Source organism: Polyodon spathula, chromosome 25 (assembly GCF_017654505.1).
Source record: "Polyodon spathula isolate WHYD16114869_AA chromosome 25, ASM1765450v1, whole genome shotgun sequence".
In the NCBI taxonomy this organism is placed as follows: domain Eukaryota; kingdom Metazoa; phylum Chordata; class Actinopteri; order Acipenseriformes; family Polyodontidae; genus Polyodon; species Polyodon spathula.
This window is the reverse complement of record NC_054558.1, coordinates 19,144,871-19,166,041: the sequence shown is the minus strand read 5'-3', so window position 1 is coordinate 19,166,041 and position 21,171 is coordinate 19,144,871. Positions and strand designations below refer to the sequence as shown.

Genomic DNA, 21,171 nt, shown 5'->3' with positions numbered 1-21,171 from the left:
GCAGAATTCCTCAAATGAATACAACCGATGGTATAAATTAAAAGGCTGCTGGCATGAGCTTCAAGAGTATTTCTGTATAAACGCTGCCATCGTGAGGATTAATCTTGCAACTGCAATTTATTTGGTCAATGATATCTCACGCCAGATTACTTCACTGACCAGCTGCAACCTTATTTAAACAGTGAACTGTGTGTGAGAAACTGAGCATAGGTGTGGCATCAGAACGGTGGCTGGTTTGTTTCAATTCAAGCTGGTCGGTATTTAACAGTAACAACTGGCAGGGGTGCAAATCGTTTTGAAAATTGGTACTGAACTGTTTTGAAAGTTTGTGTATGTGGATGAATGAGATCTGTGAAGGAATGAGATTTTCTGCTGGAATTTGCGGCCCAGGTGTGCGTTGGCTGTCCCGATTATGTGTGAGTGAAAAGGTAAAATAAAAGAAATAATGTCAAACGTATTGTCTTTGCTGGCAATAAGCTTTTTATTTAAACATTAAGGCAGTGTAAAAACACTGCTACCCACAATGCTTGCTGGTGGGCATGTCGAGTAAAACAGTGAACAAAATCTCCTTCTGTAGCGGAAAAACAACCCTGTAGCAAGCCACATAAATATTTACATCTCTTCAGTTCTATATACAGTCCATTCTATCATACACTGGGTTCGAAAGATTGACATGCACAATGTTGGTTGTACAAAAGATAGACTTCTTTTTTCGTTCCCCCCTTGTTGTACAGTTGAGACAATAGATTGGCCTTACTTGTTCATTTTAATTACAAAAAAACAAAAAAAAAACACTAACTTTTTCATTTTGCTTTCGAACATGAAACAGTTCGTCTGATTGCACAATCAATTGAAGCAATAGCAGGTAGCACAGACACATTCCACAAAAAAAACAAAGGAAATAACCAGACGCTTAAACAATGACTTTTTTTTTTTTTAAGTAAGAAAACTGTTTTAATAAAGAAAAAAAAAATGAACAGTGTGTTTCTAGTACTGTTAGTTCCTTCCCCCTTCAAATTTGACTGATGTTTTGCTTTGCGGCCAGTTTTAATAATGTAGATTGCTAGTTGGGACACAAGAAACAGCCTAATCACTCTACTCCAATGGCAATACCAGCCAGCAGACACTGGTGCACCAAGACTAAACAGACCAGGTATTAGGGAAGTGTTCATTCATAGGACTGAGTTACAGATAGCACTATATAGCACAGTATAGTATTCCGTAGCCCCAAGTCTTTCTGCCTGACTGGAAACGTATCTTATAGACAAGAAGGTAACCGTATGGGGGGACAATTGAAAACCATTGGAAGATTGTGGGATTTTTTAAAAATTTTTTATGGTGCAGTATTTTCCAATCATAAAACTGGCCAGCTCTGCTTGAAAACAAAACAACTTTCAAAAGAAACTGAAAACTTCACTCCTAACACTTCATATCTCAGCAGCGATGCAACAGTATTTGTAACAATAACCTTTAAAATAAAAACAACCGCATGAATGTTAGGGTATTGAAATGACAATGTCTCTGCCACTTTCAATACTGCATTAGTTTGGCTTTTCAGATTTTTTTAATTTTTTTTTTTGGTGGATTGCAAACCAGGGACTGCACGATACAACAACGTACATAAATTAAAACCAAGCTTCCAGGTGAAGTCGGAATTACAATATAGCATGAACTGTTGTGTTCAAAAAGAAACCTTTACACAATGTAAAGGGTAAAGTCTTAGCAGTACGCATGGTTTTCTAGGGTTAATCACGTGAATATTTTAACAAAATGCAGTCACTTTTCTTTTTCTTTCTTTCTTCAAGTGGTGCTGATGCTGTTTTTGAACAGCCTTGATTTTATATAACACCATATTTTATATATAACACCCGACAGGTTTGTTTGTTCTACTGCAGATGCAGTTTCACATTTACGATGGTAATTTAACAAAAAGGGAATCTCTTCAGATTTGTAATACAGTATCTCTAAACATGTACACCTTGGTATTTTAAAACACTTGTGTGTAGACCCTTGGTTAACTCACTTCTGTATTGTATATCTTACATCAATGGCACTTTAACACTAAAATATTTTATAAATGTACATAAAACGTTTTTTTTTTGCTTCTAATAACAACAATAATTCTCATTATTATAATAAACAGAAATGTGTATAACGTTGGTTCAACAGCATGCTGTAAAACAGTTTGACAGGCCAGTGCAGCATATGCACTGTTAGGATTGTAATACCACATAGCTACCAGCAGAGAGGGTCCATTTATTTTATTCTGTAAATTTTCTTGAAAATGTTACTGAAGAAAGTTCAAGTAAGCATGTGAATGGCCTTAGAAAACTAGCCTGCCACTGCCCCCTGGCTGTTCTTAAATGCTACTAACTTCATCCATTGTGCAACAGTGACAAGTGGTTACACAGATAGTGTACCATGTAAATCTAGTATATGAACGTCTTGCAGTAAGTCCCTATATAAGAAAATGATGCTGCTGGTGTGACCACTCTAATGGTTAACAAAGGGAAAACAAATTGTTCATTTAGTTTGCTAAGCTCTCTCTGATACTAACCACAGGATACACACAATACAGTGATTACATCACTTCCAGTTGTTGCCCATGTAAGTGATACAGTGTAGCCACCTGCAGGCCACTTGAACACCCAGTGGTGCTGTAGAACTGTCCTCTTCAGTCCTGTGCTGAGAGTGCTTTACCAACCTGGACCAGAAGGGCCAACCTTTGAAACCAGATATGATTTGGGGTAACTGAAGGGCACCTGCGTGCTGAATAAATTCCTGGAACAGTTATTTTCGCTAAGCTTCTGCATGTTCAGCTGTTTTACAGATATCGGAGCTGATAATCCAGTGCTTTGAGAATGTACGCCCTCACCCCCTCTGACTGACACTGATTTAGAATCGAATGAGTTCAGCAGTTCTGTTCATTTACCCAAACAATAGCATTTGCTATTCACGGCCTGGTGCTGTTTTAGTTTAGCAGGGCTGGTGAAACACGTGTTCATTACCCAGAATTCTTTGCATATGTTTTGTGGTTGTCTTGACAGTAAGGTCAGCCAGTCCCAGTTCACAGCCAATGATTTGAAAATAGAAAAAGCCTTAATGTTAATGTTAATGTGTGTGTTTGTTTCCCCTTTAAGCCAGCAAGGACATAAAAACCCAGCTCCTCTTAAAACGGGTTCCCCCAGGCAAAGTTCGTGATGAATCTGCAGAAGACTCGCAGTCTCTCCAGCTCACTCGCTGTCCGAAAGGGTCTCGTACTGGGAGCAGAGCAGTGGCTTTGGCTCCTCGTCCCACACTCTGTTCACGCCGCTCGCGCCACCCTGCTGGATCGTGGAGGAGGCCGGTACAAGGCCGGTGGGGAGTTGCATTGTCAGTGGATTGCAGGGGAAGGGAGTCGAACCTGTAACCCGGATACAAAAAAAAGAGACTTCTAATAAGTGTGGACTCACAAATTAACATGAAATCTGATGAAGTTCAGTTTTCTACTAATGCTGTTCTTCAGTGGTATTCTAATCTAGGACCTTGCCTCCATCAGGTTGCTAATAATTCAATTAGGAGACCGGGTTGGACTGTTCAAACAAAGACTAGGCAAGAGGTTAGTATAAGATGCTAGAGCACAGGAGTACTGCTTTTGTTGTTGCTCATACAGGGGTACTGAGAGTGACCTAATTTGCCATTCTTATCTTCACACACATTTATGACAGACATATATATATTTTTTCGTTGTTTTGTTTTTTTTACTGTATTGAATTTGTATTCGATTCAGTTTTGCAGATCATTTCGGCAACCCATCTGAACAATGTGGTTCTACAGCTCAGGTTCTGAGGCTGGGCAGGGAGCTATACCTGTGGAGGAGGGTCTGTCCTCCCAGACCCGGTTGGTCAGTGGTGTCCGGCGGTTGCAATCACCCTCGGAGTGCACAGAGGAGACAGATGAAGGCCTCTCGCTGCCGGACAGGCCCGGGCCCGGAGACTTGCTTTTCCGGCTGTTCGACCGGCCGCTGCCCTTTGGCTTCCCTCCAGCTGCAAGCAAAAGAGCTCATTGCTTATTCTTCCATTACTTACAGATAGCACAGAGTTTACAGGGATCTGCATATCGCCACTTCTAAAGCTGAACCAAAACCAGAACTGTTCTTGCTGCCGCCGCTCCCCCCCCTTTAACAATTTGGCTGCTAACATCCACCATCCTTTGGAGTGCCCAGAGTAAGCATTCCTGGTGTCCATGGTTACCATTTAGATGTCAGCCAGTCACAGAACTTGTAACCTACAGTATTTCTTTGATTCCTGAGATCTCACAAGTCAATAAAAGTGCCTTAAATGCTTTAAATAAGGCAATTCTTTGAGAAGGACTGTGGTCCTGTTCTGAACCAAAGGAACATTTTGGAATGAAATAAAATATAAAAGTAAACAAAACACACCAATTCAACTGCTCATTCCGGTGACTATGTTGTTTGTTGCTAGCTTTACATCCTTGGGTGTTTTCCCAACATAAATATTTGTTAATGCTCTGCAATGTCTTATTTTTAGGCAAGGTGCTAACAGTTTTTGGCCTACCTTCTTTCTAAACACATTAACTCTATTTCCTCATGGCTTGACCCAGGAAGTACCTTTCCACCTGTTGCTGTGGTTACGCCAGTAACCATAAACACATTTCTAGTGACACAAAATCCACATTCTGGCACGTTTAGTTTGGTACACAGACACTAAGTAAAACACTTGCAGGCTCCACAGATGCAGTGTGGTGTCTGCATGTTGTGGTTTAAATCCCCTTTCTCCATTTGCAGGGCCACAGCAACAGATAGTGAGCTACTTTCTGAGTCGGGGGAGGGGCAAGGGGCACACTTAGAGGCTGATGTAAGGATAAGGGCAGTGCAAACAATTGCGGCTGCAAAATCCAAATTGCTTAGCGGCCAGGCAATTATTTTGCAGTGTGGCCTACATAAACTTAAGAGCAATGCAAATTACCCAACACTCGCAAATAATGAGCTGCAATCATGATAATGAGGGTCGCAATGAGCACCGCCTGTGCATAATAATAATAATAATAATAATACCAAAGAGGCCACATGGTCCTCTATAGTGGATAAAGTCAATGCTGTCAGTGTTACCAGGAGGACAGTCAAGCAGGTGATAAAGGTGGCAGGACCTGTGGCGGCGAACAAAAGCGAAACTTGCAACACAGCACAGGCCTGCAGCAGGAACAGGAGGGGGTACACCATCCACATCACAGCTGACACTGCTGGAGAGGCAAGCGGAGAGGACAATCCATCCCAAACAAAGTGACCCTGGGTTTGAATATGCAGTGTCGCCACATCAGGAACTGTCCTTTGGCCAATGACAGGTCTCTGAAGGTGTGTGGTTCTACACAGCTCTTAATTGCTTTCTTCTACAATGGTTTGCACCTTGTCAGAGGAGATACATAGTTTTTGGGGGGTCAGCAATTGCCCAACTGCAAGGCAAAATTCTTACATCTCATTGTGCATGCTTAGTATTCCAGATCCCCGCACGATTCCACGCTCTTCTCTTCATTTGAATACATATCATTTAAATGGATTAATGATGGCAAAGTGCTAATTTGATTGCGGGTGCAGAACGCCAGGTGAAAACCATTCTTTACATACACAGCATTTTCAGTGACTGCTAAAATCTCACTTTACGCCAGCGACACACGTTTTTTTGGCAGCACTATGGGTGTTTTGCAGCCGCAGATCACTTTGAACGCGTCCTTACATCGGCCCCTTAATCCCAGTGAGGCTTCTCAAAAGAAAGCACATGTGTGAAATCGACAGCATAAAAAACTGAATAAAATTGCAAAACTGCAGCAAACAGAGAAGCAGGCCCATTGAGAACACAAATCTATGAAGAAACTCATTACTGTACTTTCAATTCTTCATTATGAACAGCCTAAGAAGAGCGAATGAAAACACTTGACTCAAATAGACATTCAATACATAGTGAATTACAAACAGCCATATGGTGTGACACAATCATAGGTTTGAGTGCCAATGCCTGACTTTCACATTTTTTTTTGCCTTAGGAGAGAAAGAGAGAGAGAGAGAAATGCGATGCGTCCGTTACTGGATTTCGAAGCAAACAACCAGCTGGGGCTAAAAGCTGACAGATTGAGAGGCACCTTTTATAGGTTTTAAAAGGTTACGATATTAGCAAATTAAAACAGGAAGACTCGTTAAAAGAGGGAAGACAAAACAAAACAAAGCTTAAAGCCTTTTGCAGAAATCCAGACAAAAAAAAACAAAAAAAACTAAACAAACTGTGAGTAGTTAGGAAGAGAAATGCAGACCTGCCAAGGAGTGAATGTCCTCATTCCGTCCATCAGCAGCAGCAATGGGGATAGCAGCAGGCACACTTGCACTGGCAGCCAGAGTGTTAATAGCAACGGCACGCTCCTCCCCTTGGTCATCATATTTACCCATTAGGGCCTTCCTAATAATTGCCTCCAAGCCTATGCTGTTACCGGAAGGTTCTGGAGTGGTGTGGCTTCTATTACTGACTGGCCCTGGGAGACAGAGGTGTTGAAAAAAGGGAACCAGTGAGAAGGAAGAAAGATATGAAGGGAGGGAGAAAAGAAAGGAGGTTTCAAAGTGAGGAAAGTACAAAACAGACAGAGAGAAAGAGAGAGAAAAGGGAAGAAACAAACAAACAAACAAACAGTCAGCACATTATGGCAAGCGACATACTTATTCAGTGCAAGTAGTAGATTAAGTTTCTTTAACAAGCTCTTGGGGAGAAAAAAAAAAAAATAATAATAAAATAAAACAAAAACCAACCCACCGCCTTCCAAGGAAACAGATTCCCACTCGTAGTTTTAGAACTGATAGGACAATTGCAGCCCAAAAGCATAGCTTGGCCAGGTTAATAAAATCCAGTTTGTTAAATACAATACTAATTCATACTAATAAGAAATACTGCACTTTCATTCCCCAGCTGGAGTATAAGAATGTTACACAGGACGAATGATTAGAACACTGAATTTAATTAAAATTGCTGCTTTTGCTGCCCTGAAGAATCTACTTCCATCTTGCCCCGTCACTGGCTTTATTAGGTGTGGCAGTGTAATTTAATACAGGTCGGATACGGTGGTAAATAGACCTTTAAATTATCATTTCTCTATGAAGTCTGTTGGCCACTAAGTGGTGTTAGTCCAATTCCCTTGTGCTCCACTCTGGTGCCCCCACAACCATGGATTGCAGCGTGTTAAACTTTTATAGCCTGCATTGCAGCAAGCATGAAGATGCTGAAGCGATTCCAGTCTGCATGCAACTGGACGGGGAGAGGCGGAGTTAAGCAGAGTGCTTTCTTGGCATGTCCACGCGCTACAGGCCACAGGGAACAGACAAAGCAAGGAACGTCCAGTTCTGGGACCCAAACCTCCTAGTGTTTAATGTATCAATATCAGCTATTAAGAACATGTTGACAAGGTCCTAGGATTACTAGAATGTTTTTGAAACTAAACAAAACATATTCAAATCAACTTCTCCAGATTCTCTTTCTTTGTAGAATTGCAAAGCCACCTCAGCTCACTGTGCTCAAAGTGTAAAACGCAGAACTGAAGGCATACAAAATTCTTTCAAGGCACAGGATCAATATGTTCTTACACTGTACAGTATACCCATTCTACTGGTCCACAACCTGGCTGTATCAGACATCATTTGTCTACAGCGCCTGCATCTCGGTCCTTCTTATATACCCTTACTGTACACCCCCTGTAACCAAAGGGCCCTACTGATTATTCAGCCTGCATTGCAGCAACTTGCTATCTGATCTAGAAGGTTACCAAAATTATCGAGCAACCTGCAGTCATTTTGAAAAACTATTCCAGAAGTTTCTGAAATTCACACCATTTGTAATGAATAAAGACCGCAGCAGAACAGCCAAACCTGCTCAAAACGACAAACACTCAAAGTGCAATTTAACAGGCAGTATTGTTACACTTTGTCTTCGTTTAAGGAACCCCTTCAAACAGCAAAAAGGTATCCTCATTATACAAAAAACAAAACCAACAACATTACCTGCTGTTGTTGAAGCTGGCATATTGAATATTTCAGTTCCTGGCTGTCCAGTGTCTAGAATAAAATGATAAAAGCAAATCAGTTACTTTGTAAAAAAAAATTTCCAACTACATTTTTTTATCCCCCAGAGTAAAACTGCTGATTCTAATTAGTAACATACAGGTAGGTAATGTAGTATTGGCAACCAGGAAAAAGTTCATATAAGATCTTAGGAAACATTCGGGCAACGTATGTAATTCAGTATTGAGTTTGTGGCAGATGTAAAAATAGCAAACAATGTGCAATAGCAGCCGTGGTTTGCATGGTCCCCTCCAGATACAGAACACTGAAACAATGTCCTTACTGAAGTGCGGCTCGTTTCCACTGACTGTGCTCATCTTCTTGATCATCTCCTGCTTCTTGGACTTGACGATGGCCGAGTTGCTCTCCGTCAGCTTGCTGAAGAAGGCTGGGGGCTGCGAGTTGTTCGCCGGAGAGCGCGAACCCATTCTGCAAGAAACCAAGAAATCACGAGTCTCAGAACACGCTGGCGAGGGAAGACTCCTCTGCTCCTTACATACGATATAAAACAAACCAAAAAAAACCCAAAAGCTTACACTTGATCGCCCTGATCCCCGTGACAGCCAGGTCCCTGGGACTGCTCGGGCTCAGACAGGCCCCCTGCTGGGGAGATGGGTTCAATGCCATCTCCTGACCCACTCATTGGTGACACCTTGTTCTGCAGCGGAGACCTAAATGAACAAATATCTTTTGTCATGCGATGTGAGGGTATGGACGTGCACTAATACCAAGGATAATCTAGACTCTACAATCTGTCTGCAGAAGGTTTGTGTTTTAAGCCTTCTATAATGATCTATTTTTGACATGCTCAGCGATGTTCTTTCAGTACTACACGCTAGTCTCTTTGACTAAGGCATGCTATCATTACTCTGGAATCTGGTGCCGATGCTTGAAGGGTTGCACATGCTTGGTCCTGTGCTGAGCTATAGCTTTCAAAGCTGCTCTACCTGTCACGGCCCCTGTCCATGCCTGCCCCATCCGGAGTGTAGCGGGCGCTCTGGCCAGACTCCTGCTGCTGCTGGTGGAGCTGCTCATTGGGGGTGCGTCTCAGGTCCAGCACTGGGGAGCTCTGGTAGGGGTAGCCCTGCTGCTGGGGCTGGGAGTTCAGCTGCTGGGGGTACTGACGGGTGTAGTCCTGCGTGATCACCTCCTGTCAGGACAATTATGATTATTACTAACTTAGAAGAATTAGTCAGAAGAGTCAGCAATAATAATACATCCATCCATCCCTTAATCCTTATCCATTAACATTGGAGACACGTATAGAGTACATGATTTCATAATGCAAGCTCTATAGCTCTTGTAACAGTACAGTGTTATTATATAAAGGTTATGAGTATTTAACCCTCATGGGGTGCTGGAATCAGCTCATGCATGCCTTAAGTTATTTCCAGGTGGCATTGTGATTCTCTTTTCACTTTCATGGGGTATCCTCTATACCAGGGGTCTCCAACCCAGGTCCTGGAGAGCTACTGTGGCTGCTGGTTTTCGTTTCAACCAGTCTTACTTAGTTGAACCAATTATTGCCCTAATTAGTCAAGATTAACAGGTGTCCAGATCTTTAGCCATTGATGATTTTAAGGGCACCTATAAAACCTGCTGGATAGGGGCTCTCCAGTACCAGGGTTGGAGACCGTGGCTCTATACCAATCCTGGTCCTGAAGGCTCGGTGTCCCTCCTGGTTTTTGTTCCAGCTGCACCCTAAATTGCTTAATTGGTCCAATTAAGTAATTTAAAGTATAGTTGGAACAAAAACCAAGAGGTAGACCAGCCCTCCAGGACCATGACTGGAGACCCCTGCTCTGTATCTTCATCTTTATATATCCAATAACAGTCATGAAATCAAGGTATCTTTCTTTCTTCATTGCTCCACTCCCTTTGTTTTTCATCTTTCGTATCCTTCTCCTCCCTACTTAATACACTCTGTATACTATATATACAGATATAATTTAGCAAAAACATAAGTGATTAACAACAAGGCAATTGTCTTCATCTTGTTAAGTGTGCACCTATTTTAAACAGTAAGAGTGCCTTAAGCCGAGAAGCTATTGAGCTACATAAATGGTATCAACTCAGCCGCAACATGACAATATACTCAAAACTTATTATAGAATCTTTCCTACTTACTGAATATTTCAACCCCCCCCCCCCCAATACTAACAAGGTTAAAACCTACGTTGATATGCTGAGCCAGGGTGACGACTCTTTGATGCCCTTTGAAGGAGGGCTGCTGCTGCTGCTGCTGCTGCTGTGTGGGGTGACCTGGTGACTGGTACCCTTCAGGTACGCTGCGGAAATGCTGCAGATGAGATTCCGAAGACATCTTCTGTTGAACTGGAGAACAAAACAAAAACCAAGATCTCTTCAGTCAGTGAAGTACAGTTTCACAAGAATACAATAACTAAGCAAGGACACACACACACACACAAGAGGTTCTTAGGGACAGATTTATTAGCTTTTTGCTGCCAGTCAAAGTTTGAAAACAAATAACCAATTGCTAATTTGACCAGTCCTAGTTTTAAAAGACCACCTTGATGTGCATGTTTCTGCCTTGACACTTGATGTGACAACATGGACTGTCCTTAATCTAAAGCCTTCAACTGCGTGTTCAAGATCGAACATAAAAAGGTGGTTGCCCTGTATCCCTGAGAAACACCTGGAAACAAAGCATTGTTTTTCTGGGAGACACATTTTAAATAAACACATTCAAACTCAACCTTGGGCAGGCCATGCGTCCAAATGAACCTCCTGTGCTACCGAGTTGAAGCAGAGCCCTGCTGACGACTATTCCTCTTGGTTAAATGTACGGTAAATCCCACTCTATTGTATAAGCCACTACATTCTGTCCAGCTAGCTTTCTGCTTTTGCAGTGAAAAAGCTTTATGCAACACAAGTTATCATGAACGAGATTCTCAGCAGTGATCTTGATAACCAGCAGCCACAGTGTAGTTCAGATCCCAGTGCTCGCAGTTCACTTTCGTTCTGGTGTCTCTACACGTGACTGCTTTGCAGTCTGACTCCAATTGGGTTTCAGATACAGTAGGATAATACCACCAATCCCTCCACCCCTCCTGAAATGCAAAATGCTCTACATTTCCTGAGTTACACAGAATACTGATGCTCTAATTAACAAGTCCTAATTAACAATGTTAGTAAAATACATTCCACGGCTACAAGTACAAAACTAGAAGTGCTCAATTGCAAGTGTTTGGAAACATGTGCAATTACAGAAAGTTTCATTTGACTTTACTAAATAAAGAAGTCATGCCTTATTACAGCACAGCGGGAAACTATTGAAAAATGTAAAGCAAGCTTACTGCTGTATATGTAATTGCAGCTTACATAATTATCTTCTACTGGCATTGTAGCTGGACATAGACAGATGGAGATATAAATAATAAATATTAAGAAATAATCCGTTAGCTAACACCCACGCAGTGTCCCTTATCGTTGTAAATGTTACCCTGCAACATCTATACATTCTAATGCATTGTCTCTCCAGTCTGGCATATTTCCAGTACAGTGATGGCTTAACAGTGCTTTCCACTGGTTCTGCAGTTTGCAATAGGAGATTCTCCACTTGAGAATAATTCAAACATCTTCTACAGCCACTTGGGCATCTCACTTTAACTAAAATCGACCATACAAGACACAGAAGGGCACTAATAAAACTGAGATCTACCAAGGCTCAACACCCAGCCAAAAAATCACTGCCTAAAAAAACAAACAAAAAAAAACCACCCACCTAGCCCAGAAATTGATATTTAAAAACCAACAAAAAAAAAAAAAAAAAAAACACAAATGATTACAACAATAACAAATATAAAAAAAAAAAAAAAAAAAAAAAGTATACATCACTGATTTGATAATGCCAACCACCACAACGTGCAATAGGCCACAAACTGGACCCATGTTCCCGAGCATCTTACCATCACAAGCGGCGCTGGCAGCGAGCGAGCCTCTTTCTCGCTTCCCCTTATCGCAAGGAATTTGACGCATGATAATTGCGTTTATGAAGTTGGCCGCAGTCATGGTGGTCTTACCGAGTGCTCGGAGCTCCTGTTCCTGAACCGAAACAGCTTTGTTTTGAGTATTTTCCCTACTGGGGTGCTCGTTGGCTGCCTGGTCCGAGGAGGGCAGGGTGTGCGGGTGCTGGTGGGGTAGTATTTGATGGTTTCGACCCTGTTGTGGTTGGTACTGGCTGTTGTAGCCCGCGCCCAGCGTGGCAATCAACGTCCTGGGCTCGGTTTTGGCGGGTGAGGCTGTGTGCTCTTGGGCGTGCTTTGGCTTCATGGTGTTGCTGCTCGCCTTGTTGTGGTGGCGCTCTGCCTTGCCTCCCTCCTGCCCCCTCCCTAAGTCCCCCTTGGGCACGTTGGCAGGGTCCATGCCCGGCTGGTAAGTTTCTGCTGAGGTGATGGGTCTCTGAAGCTGGGGGTTATACCCAGTGTATCGGCCTGCTGGGGAGCCAGCTGAGGACAAGGACCTGAAAACAATAATGAATAAAAACTCAACAAAACTCAAAACTCTCAGAATGAACAAGGCTACCACCTTTACATATGTAAACTTCTCGGTTAGTTTACAGCTAACTAGTAAACATTTAATTTAATTATTGCACTGCAATCGCGTACTGCTAGAATTACTGGTTCATTACTAAACAACCTGACCTTTTGAAACCAGAGAACACACATTTTTCTTTACATACCTTCCAAGCCAGCAGCAGGATATATCTATGAGTAAAAACACCTACAGTTTATTAAATAGTTCCTACAGCCTGTAAATGTATCTTACTGTTCTTTTCACACAATGCTTACATTGAATTAAAAATGGGAACAGAGTGGTAGTTTAATTGAAAATTAAATTAAGATCAAACACAATGTTTCTGGGAAAATCTCGTAAATTTTTTAAAAAAAAAAATAAAAAAAAAATAAATAAACACTGAAACAGAATTGGCCTGGCCTGCTTTAAAGCAAGCAATCAAGCGAGCAAGCATAGACAACATGACGTCAACACCTGGCACAGAGGCACGCGACACCATTCTCAAAAACGAGTGGTCAAGCTGGTGGGGTGGAGGGTGGCACCCACAGTGGAAACTTTCTGATGTCAGCTACCAAAGTAGGGGCCCGTCTGATTGGCCAAACGCCCAGACATTCAAAACACGAGCAAGTGGATTTGAGTGCAACAAACTTCACTATTGCAGCACATGTATAAACACTAGTCCCTGTTCCAGCATGTAGCCCCCCTCATTGTTTTTCTGCATAGCTCAAAGTGTTCTCCTCACCTGAGCACGGAGGGTGTGGTGGACTCGCTGGTGAGCAGGGGGAGGGTCTTGTGCAGCACGCTGGGTCTCTGCTGGATGTTGTCCTGGGTGCGTGGGGAGACCGGGGAGTTCTGGAGGCTGTAGGAATGTGCGGGGGGTTGGTGGCTGATGCTGCTGCTGCTGCTGCCGCTGCTCTGCTCTGTGCCTGCAGGGGAGAAAGGAAACAAACGCCACTGGGTGTCACGCCTCAGCTGGCAAAAAGAGCAACTCGCTGACACATGAAAACACACCACATGCTCAGGACTAGACCTTGTGTTGTTCCTCTGTGTTGGAATTGTATGTTGTCTACCATAAAAATCGAGCTACAATGCTTTTACGTGACCCTTGATTTTTCTGTACCTAGAGGTAAATAAAGAGATAAATAAAGACAACACTCACCGGGTCTCCAGATGGGGGCATGCTTCTCATTGGCAGCAGATGGAGTAGGCTTCTCCCTCTCCCTCTCCCTCTCCCTGTCTCTCTCCCTGTCCCTGTCTCTCTCCCTCTCCCTGTCCCTGTCCCTCTCCCTCTCCCTGTCCCTCTCTCTGTCCCTCTCCCTCTCCCGTTCTCGCTCCCGCTCTGATGAAGGTGTCCCGGGCATTTTGGCGATGTGAGATGGCCCACCTGAATTAAAAAATAAATGAGTTAATAAGTAATAATAAAATATGTATTGGATTTCTTCTGAGATGTGCTGCTGCTGAGGCCCTGCCTCACTATCTTGTAAAGCATCTGGTTCAATTAACTTTAGGCTGGAGGGAAACATTACAGGCAGGTGTAATATCATGCAGGTAATCAGAGTGGAATGTAAAGCAATATATATATTGAAATATTCACCTGGTGAGATAGGGGAGGTGTTGTAAGGCCTACTCCCGTAGGCAGAGGGCGCTCCAGGGATGTATGTGATCCGATCCATAGGGGGCACTGATGCAGCAGCATTAGACTGCACCAGGACAGGCAAGTGTGGAACCTGAGACAAGTCAATGATCCCTGCAAAAAAGACCAGGCACGTGCTTATAATCCTGGCAACCGAAACCTGCGTATGGTGCTGGACACCAACTGTTCCCTGCCACTGTTTATCTTGCCACAGCTACATTCTTTTACACCCTTTCACAAGTTCTGTTCAATTTTAATGCAAATGTTATCTATCCTATTTGGAAAATACCAAGGCACAAACTGTAAAAAGCAGTTAGATCCTTACATTCCTACTGTGTCTGGTCTGGGTTTTATTATTGTTTGTAAGTGCCTTGGGGTGAGCGTGTGCTGTTCTGTATTACACAGCCTATGAAAAACTGCTGCCAAGAAATCTTAATCCCCCAACACCATTCCACACACTCCAGTAAATGAGCCCATAGGTTCCAGAAAATGACTGAATTCACACTGTGTACACCAAGTACTGCCAAGCCCAGGAGTGGCAGGCAGGGAAAGTTGTTCATACCCCGCGGGCCTGCAGAATAGGTGAGAGCCAGGGCCTGTTCCCGAGGCGACAGCCCACGCAGCAGGTCGGCCCTCTGGGCCATGGCAGCGGCTGCGGCGTGGTGCATCTGCTGAGAGGTGATGTAATCGTTGAGGATGGTCTGTCTGTTCTCCAGTGCGGCCGTCTCGGGGAACCCACGGATCAGGTAGGGGGGGTAGGGGTGCCCATAGGCGTGGTTTGGGGCGAGGTGCCGTGGAAGGTAGTAGGCTGTGAAAAAGACAAGAAAGAATGGCTTGCATCTCATGGAGAAATATAAATATTAAAAGTAACTTACTAAACTCAAATCACAATTTCAATTTTTAATGTGTAATGTTTTTTTTGACACCCAGGCATACAGGCAGTTCCTTTTTGTAGGTTCCGCTTGGTTCCCTTAGCACAGTACCTGGCTCCATTGGGATGCCCCTGGGCAGGGAGGCAGGGTCGAAGGTCAGGGGGATCTGCCCGCGGTACAGCTCGGCCGCACCCACGCCCCGCAGCAGCTGCTCGTAGGAGGCCAGCGAGGGGTGGTGGTCTGGGACGCCGGCATGGGGGGACTTGTTGGCGCTCACCTCCCTTGGCGTGGGCGTGGGCTTCCTCTCCTGAGACTGAGCCTTCCCTGAACTCATCCCACCGCCTGGAGACAGACGGACAGAGAGCAGAGGGTCATGACACCCTAAAACAGATGCACTGTATACAAGTCAACAATGTACTTTATGTTTAAAAGGTAAACAGCGGTTAACTGAAAGGTTTTCAACATTTATGGCTAGATTCTCAAAACTCTTAATTGAAAATGGTCATTATCACAATTTCTTTCTGGTCTCCTCACTTGAGAGGCATTATCTTCAGTGGTCTCTGGGGTGATCCTTCGCAGGCCTGCTGTATTGTGTGAAAAGGCCAATATCTTGCTGAGTTCCCTACTGAAGATGAATAATGAAGCCTTACTCTCATGCTGCCTGGCTGCGGATTCCCTTGACGACACAGGAGAGCAGCGGTGGGGGTGCCCAGTGAACGAGGCCCTGTGTGCCGCCTTGTGGTCCTCGTAGGCCAGGGGGCTGTGGTGGGCCTTGCCTGGCTCAGTGATGATGACCGGGGAGCCGCGGGAGATGGAGCCCGAGGTGCTGACCACCGCGCTGGGCCGGCCCTTGAGGCTCTCCTCGTAGCGCACCCGCGCGTCCTGCAGCATCTCCAGGTGGTGCTGCATCGGGTGGTACCGTGAGGGGTTCCCGATGATCGAACGCACATCGTGCCTTTTATTGGAACCGCTGTCGTGCTTCATTGGGGTACCCTAGAGTTTAAAATAAATAAATAAATAATATATCACCTGCTTTATGATTTGTCCGTTTACACTATTCCAGGATTAGTCTTCTATGTAACAAAAGGTGTTGTTGTGATTTTATGTATTGCATGTGTAGTTATGTGTACCTCTCCACTTTCATAGAGAATACAATGTATCTCAATGAGATTGCAGTTAACAATGAATCAGTAGGGAGTGGAAATGAAGACAAACAGGTACAGTAAAGCTTCTCCTCAAGTGAGAGATGTACTGAAACGGCTAGTCATTAACTGTTAAACCACCTGAGTGCGACTCCAGTGATCAAAGCGATAAGCACTCACCTGGGTAATGGATCCCTCTTTGGCAGGCTTTGTCGCCAAGGAAACCTCTGGAATGTGCCGCATCTCCTCTCGCGGGATCTCGTGAATGGACCTGCCTGGCTCCTTCACCGTGGCAACTTCGTGTCTTCCTTTGAGAACCTCAGGGGGCGGGCCTCGAGGAGGAGTGTTCTCTCTCTTCAGTTGTTTGCCGTCTCTACGGAGATAATCCTCCATGGGCTCCATGTGGCGAGGTATACCTGCAACAGCAGTCAGCCTGTCAGCAGAGGAAGCACTGGGCGGCTTTGTTTTATACCTCTTATTGGATGTTTAAAAAGAAACTCATTCTCTAAAGAAAGAACACAAGGTGTTTAGCCGTTTTTATACTCACGCTTTGTGCACCTGCTGTTTTCCTATGAAACATGCCATATGCTGGTCACAATGTGATCATGTGTCAAAGGAGCAAAATGTGCCAAGATGTACGTTCACAAAAAGCAAACTATAACATCATTCTAGTTGCTGATACTGAACCACAGGTGACAGTTCTGTGGCGATGATCAGCCCGAGAGTCAGTACAGTAAATGAAGAACCGTACTCCGTTGTATCCACGCTCACACACTGCACTGTACCTTGTGAGATTGATCCCCGGATGTGATGGGCATCCTTGTAGTGGTGAGGACTGTGTCGGTCCTGTGGCATGGCTCGACCAATCAGCCCTGTGCACAAAGAAAACGCTATGACTCAATACACCCCATCATCCAATCGCACACTTCCGCAATCTTTAATTAACGCCTAGAAAATTAAGATTTAAGAGACCGAACAGAAACTTTGCCTATGAAAATGTCCCTCTTAATCACATTTGTTTGTAAAATGATCAGAGGTCTTTCTCCTTTCGAAAAAAAAATTATAATAATTTGAAAGAAAGAGCTTCTAAATCTTTTTAAAATTTACAGCAGGTATCAATGTATCACCCGGTCAAATGCTATGAAAATATGGCTTACAGCATCTTATCAGAAACCAACGCCGCGAGTAAGACGAATGCTGAAGCTGACTAGTCCTGCTCGTACCTTCACAGTTGACAGACAGGGAGTCCCGTACAGGTAACCCTCTGGAGATTCCTCCTTCCATCATGTCATGAGAGCGCTTCATTCCCGTTGTCTCGGGGGGAGCGCTCAGCCCCCTGCCTTCCTCTTTAGAGTTCTGGCCAGCACCTGGACCCAAACAACACACAGTTATACCCTGTACAACAGCAACTCAAACGGAGTACTCCAAAACCATCCACAGACTTGCCTGAAATACAGTACTTATAAAATGTACATTCAGTAAAACATAAAAACATACTGTACCACTTGTTTCTTGAAGCTCACCTTCTGTTTTATTGTTATAGTCTACCATCAGCATTAAAAAAGAGCTTTACACTTTGAAAAATCTCAGCCCCAAGCAGAGATCATTTTTACAGTGTCTTTGGGACAGGCTAGGTCCTAACGCATCCTTCAAGTGTGGGTACATCACTGGCAAAGTGGTCAAAAAAAAAAAAAAAAAAAAAAAAAAAAAAGGCTATTTTTTTTTTATTGCCCATAGGAACATATGGTAGGGACTTTTATTATAGCAACAATTTGCCATGAAATGCTGAAAACTGGCTTGTTTACAGCGCACTGCTTTAGAGATCTGAAGGGTGCACACTCACGATAAATGCAATGCCATTCAGTATTGTTTGATTTTTGTCCTTCAGTGCATTCAGCAGCTTTCAGGTTCTGACTAAATGGTTCTGAAGTACAACCATCCGATCGAGCATCTAATCAAAAAATGGCTGTGATGTTACAAACTGGATGCCTTAGACTAGACTCATTGGCTTCTGACATTTAGCCCTAATTTACCATCTGGGGTACATTACTCTACTAGACAAGTGGCCAGCAAACCCCCCCCAAAACAAGACTGTGCAGACATCATCTGAGCAAAAAAAACAGTTTGTAGGGCGAGGGCCATGGTTGCTGAGTTTAGCTGTGTATTGTGTTTAGGAGGAGGGCTCCTTAACATAATCATTATCTCCGAGAACAGTCTACAGATATGGGCAAAATGCATCTCCTAATGAATACCTGTTGTAAATTTATATGCTAGGCAAGCCATTTAAAATCAGGCTAAAACAAGACTAGAGCTAGGTGGCTGCCAAGTGTTTTTAAAAAATATTTTACATGAAATCTGATCCACTTAGAAACTTGCGTCAAAGAGTTCTGGACCTTGGTTCCATCTACCTTCCAACTCTACCGAGTTTCTGGTGACAAATTACTGAAGTTATTGTAAGGGTTATTGACTATAAGGATATGAGGGTGGCATTAAAAAAAAAAAAAAAAGTCTTGCCATTTTATATGACAAAATATACATCAGGCAATAACACGCAGATGTGTTCCACAGCCATGCTTTTGGATGTAAAGCATCTGCTCATACAAGAGGTGAGGTTGGTTAATGATTTGATTTTCTCAGATTATCCTGCAATAATGGATAACTATTCTGCAATCTAAATTAAGCTTGTAATAAAACTGACTCTTAAAGGTTTATAAGGTCAACAAACTATAAACTTTTTTATAGACTGGAAAGTATATAAAAGCCTGGAATGTTCGATTCTTTGACACTCCCTGTATTAGCAGGTTTTGTCTGCATTTTTCAGGAAGGATCCGATCCAGCCCTTGCATTCCCAAAATGCTTCAGAATGTTTTACTGTACGCTGTAGCCGACACAAAGCTGTGTTTCAGCTGAATCACCTCCGTTTCTGACAGGCTAACTCACTGGCATGCGTTACTGGGCACGGAAGCATTGTCCACCAGGATTTGTGGTCAACTCTGCGGCCAGTCAACTGTTTTTCCTGCCACACATTACAGAAAGAGAATGCTGTTCCTGTTAAGTCAATGTGAATCACCATTTTTAATGCATCTTGCTCGTAATAGAAATGCAATGGATTTTGCTTATTGGCTTTGTATATCACTGATGAAGCAAATATTGCATTTGTCGTGGGGTTTTTAACTAGTAATCACGTGATTTTTTGTAATACAAGTTAGACATTATAGTTGTAATAAATTATACAATATTTTACATTAAATGTGACAGAGAGCATGTGTTTTCTGTTTTGGGCTGACACTACACTGTATTATAACTACAGTACGTGGTAAATAAGTAAACTTTCCATTTTGATACACATTTAAGGTGTTGGTACCATGTCACCCGAGCCTACAGGAGTGGACTAATATATTGTAATAAATGACCATGTAACGTATGCAGCCTTCATTACTGCAACCAATCAAGAAAAACAACGTGTTCCAAACATTCAACGTGAAGCTCCCAAGCAAGAAGCTCCCTCCAGCTCCCGTACCATCGTAGGACAGTATGTGGCCGATCTTTCCCTCATAGATGACGTGTCCTTTACTGGAGGCCTCCTCTCTCGCTCGCTCTGCTCTGTTGGGACTGTCTTCAGTTATTATCCTTGCGATGGTACCTTTGTAAAGGACCTCTGCCGGAGTGCCCTTCAGGAAAACAAAGAAACATAATTCATTCATTAGAATGCTGCAAACCTTTTCAATCTGAGCAAACCACTGAACCAAGCTTGGCAGGTATTAGACAAATCCACTGCACCTGCTTAGAAATGCTGTGCAATGATTACAGCAGATGATCTCAAACTAACCTGAGTGATGGACCCTCTGTAGGTCATTGGTGCCTCCTGAGGGATTCTGGTGCCCGGGATTCCCTTGGTAATGCTGCCCCCTTGCACTGCAGAGATGGAGGACCCTGCAATGACATTCTAGTGTCACCTTCTGGTACTCAACAGGCATCAGTGCTGATTTAAGAGACCTAATGATTTGAACAGAGATGAAACAGTGGAGACAGGCTGCAGGCTGCAGCTTAAGACAGTTTCAAGTTAATGGTAATGGCTTATCATGTCCTCGGGAAGCGATTTTCATTCTTTAGGGTTTGGCAAAGACAGGAGTACGCCTTTCTGACCCTGCGATTAGAAACACAAACTGGAAACACCACTTGGGATTCTGGTTAAGAATTAGGTAAACTAAACTAAACCACTGTTCTATTTTATTGCGTTTTGTAACAATGCTATTTCCTGAAGTACACCATGCAATTCTTTGGCTGCAGTTTAAGATTAAAAGAAGATGTTGCAGCGAGGCTGGTTGCATCACACCTGTGTAGCTCACAGAGTTCATTCACAAGAGAGTTGTGACTCACCCCTGATAATGCTGCTCTCATGGGCAGCACCTTGGGTAAGCATGCTCTCTGACTGGATCGCCTGACTGCGAGGTGAAAGTTGCTCCTGTTTCACTGCAGGGAATGGCACTGGAATACAAGCAAAGCAAACGCATCAGTAAAAGCAGGCAGCGCATGTCACAGTAAGTGAACACAGCACTGCAATAGGATGTACAGAGGACTGCAACAAAGTGCAGTATTCAACAGTTCCCCAATCTGTTACAAAGAAATTCCTACCAATTTTTTTGTGATCCATCCAGGGCATCCCCAGGGTGAGCGAACCTGCAGAGTCCTTTCCATGTTCAGAGACATAACCTGAACTGTGAAGCTGAACGGGTGTGCCCTAAAAAAAAAAAAAAAAGTGCAATACAGTACTACACCCCCTATTGAGCTAGTGACCTTTTGCATGGGTTAATATACAAGTCTATTGATTAAGTACATTTTAGAAATCAACGGTCACGCTACTCTTACAAAAAAAAGTTCATCATAGTAAAAGTA

General features: G+C 43.4%; 1 protein-coding gene across 10 annotated transcripts in view; it reads right to left on the bottom strand.

Moving 5' to 3' along the window:
- Nucleotides 1–462: 462 nt before the first annotated feature.
- Nucleotides 463–21,171, bottom strand: part of LOC121299848 (nuclear receptor corepressor 2-like) — a 120,477-nt gene continuing 99,768 nt past the window's right edge. For 6 of the 10 annotated variants that reach the window (XM_041227991.1, XM_041227995.1, XM_041227994.1 and 3 more), the window contains 22 exons: nucleotides 20,911–21,016; nucleotides 20,656–20,763; nucleotides 20,105–20,208; nucleotides 19,796–19,946; nucleotides 17,499–17,642; nucleotides 17,061–17,147; nucleotides 16,456–16,691; nucleotides 15,784–16,126; nucleotides 15,245–15,475; nucleotides 14,824–15,069; nucleotides 14,223–14,375; nucleotides 13,788–14,012; nucleotides 13,371–13,554; nucleotides 12,022–12,575; nucleotides 10,269–10,426; nucleotides 9,040–9,242; nucleotides 8,629–8,763; nucleotides 8,376–8,521; nucleotides 8,033–8,086; nucleotides 6,304–6,519; nucleotides 3,849–4,025; nucleotides 463–3,403 (listed from right to left, as the gene is read on the bottom strand). In XM_041227991.1, the coding sequence (XP_041083925.1) occupies nucleotides 3,234–3,403; nucleotides 3,849–4,025; nucleotides 6,304–6,519; nucleotides 8,033–8,086; nucleotides 8,376–8,521; nucleotides 8,629–8,763; nucleotides 9,040–9,242; nucleotides 10,269–10,426; nucleotides 12,022–12,575; nucleotides 13,371–13,554; nucleotides 13,788–14,012; nucleotides 14,223–14,375; nucleotides 14,824–15,069; nucleotides 15,245–15,475; nucleotides 15,784–16,126; nucleotides 16,456–16,691; nucleotides 17,061–17,147; nucleotides 17,499–17,642; nucleotides 19,796–19,946; nucleotides 20,105–20,208; nucleotides 20,656–20,763; nucleotides 20,911–21,016 (4,131 nt within the window). In that variant the 3' untranslated portion in view covers nucleotides 463–3,233. The remainder of the gene's footprint in view (nucleotides 3,404–3,848; nucleotides 4,026–6,303; nucleotides 6,520–8,032; nucleotides 8,087–8,375; nucleotides 8,522–8,628; nucleotides 8,764–9,039; nucleotides 9,243–10,268; nucleotides 10,427–12,021; nucleotides 12,576–13,370; nucleotides 13,555–13,787; nucleotides 14,013–14,222; nucleotides 14,376–14,823; nucleotides 15,070–15,244; nucleotides 15,476–15,783; nucleotides 16,127–16,455; nucleotides 16,692–17,060; nucleotides 17,148–17,498; nucleotides 17,643–19,795; nucleotides 19,947–20,104; nucleotides 20,209–20,655; nucleotides 20,764–20,910; nucleotides 21,017–21,171) is intronic. The other 4 variants (XM_041227997.1, XM_041227998.1, XM_041227996.1 and 1 more) reach the window with 4 other exon arrangements.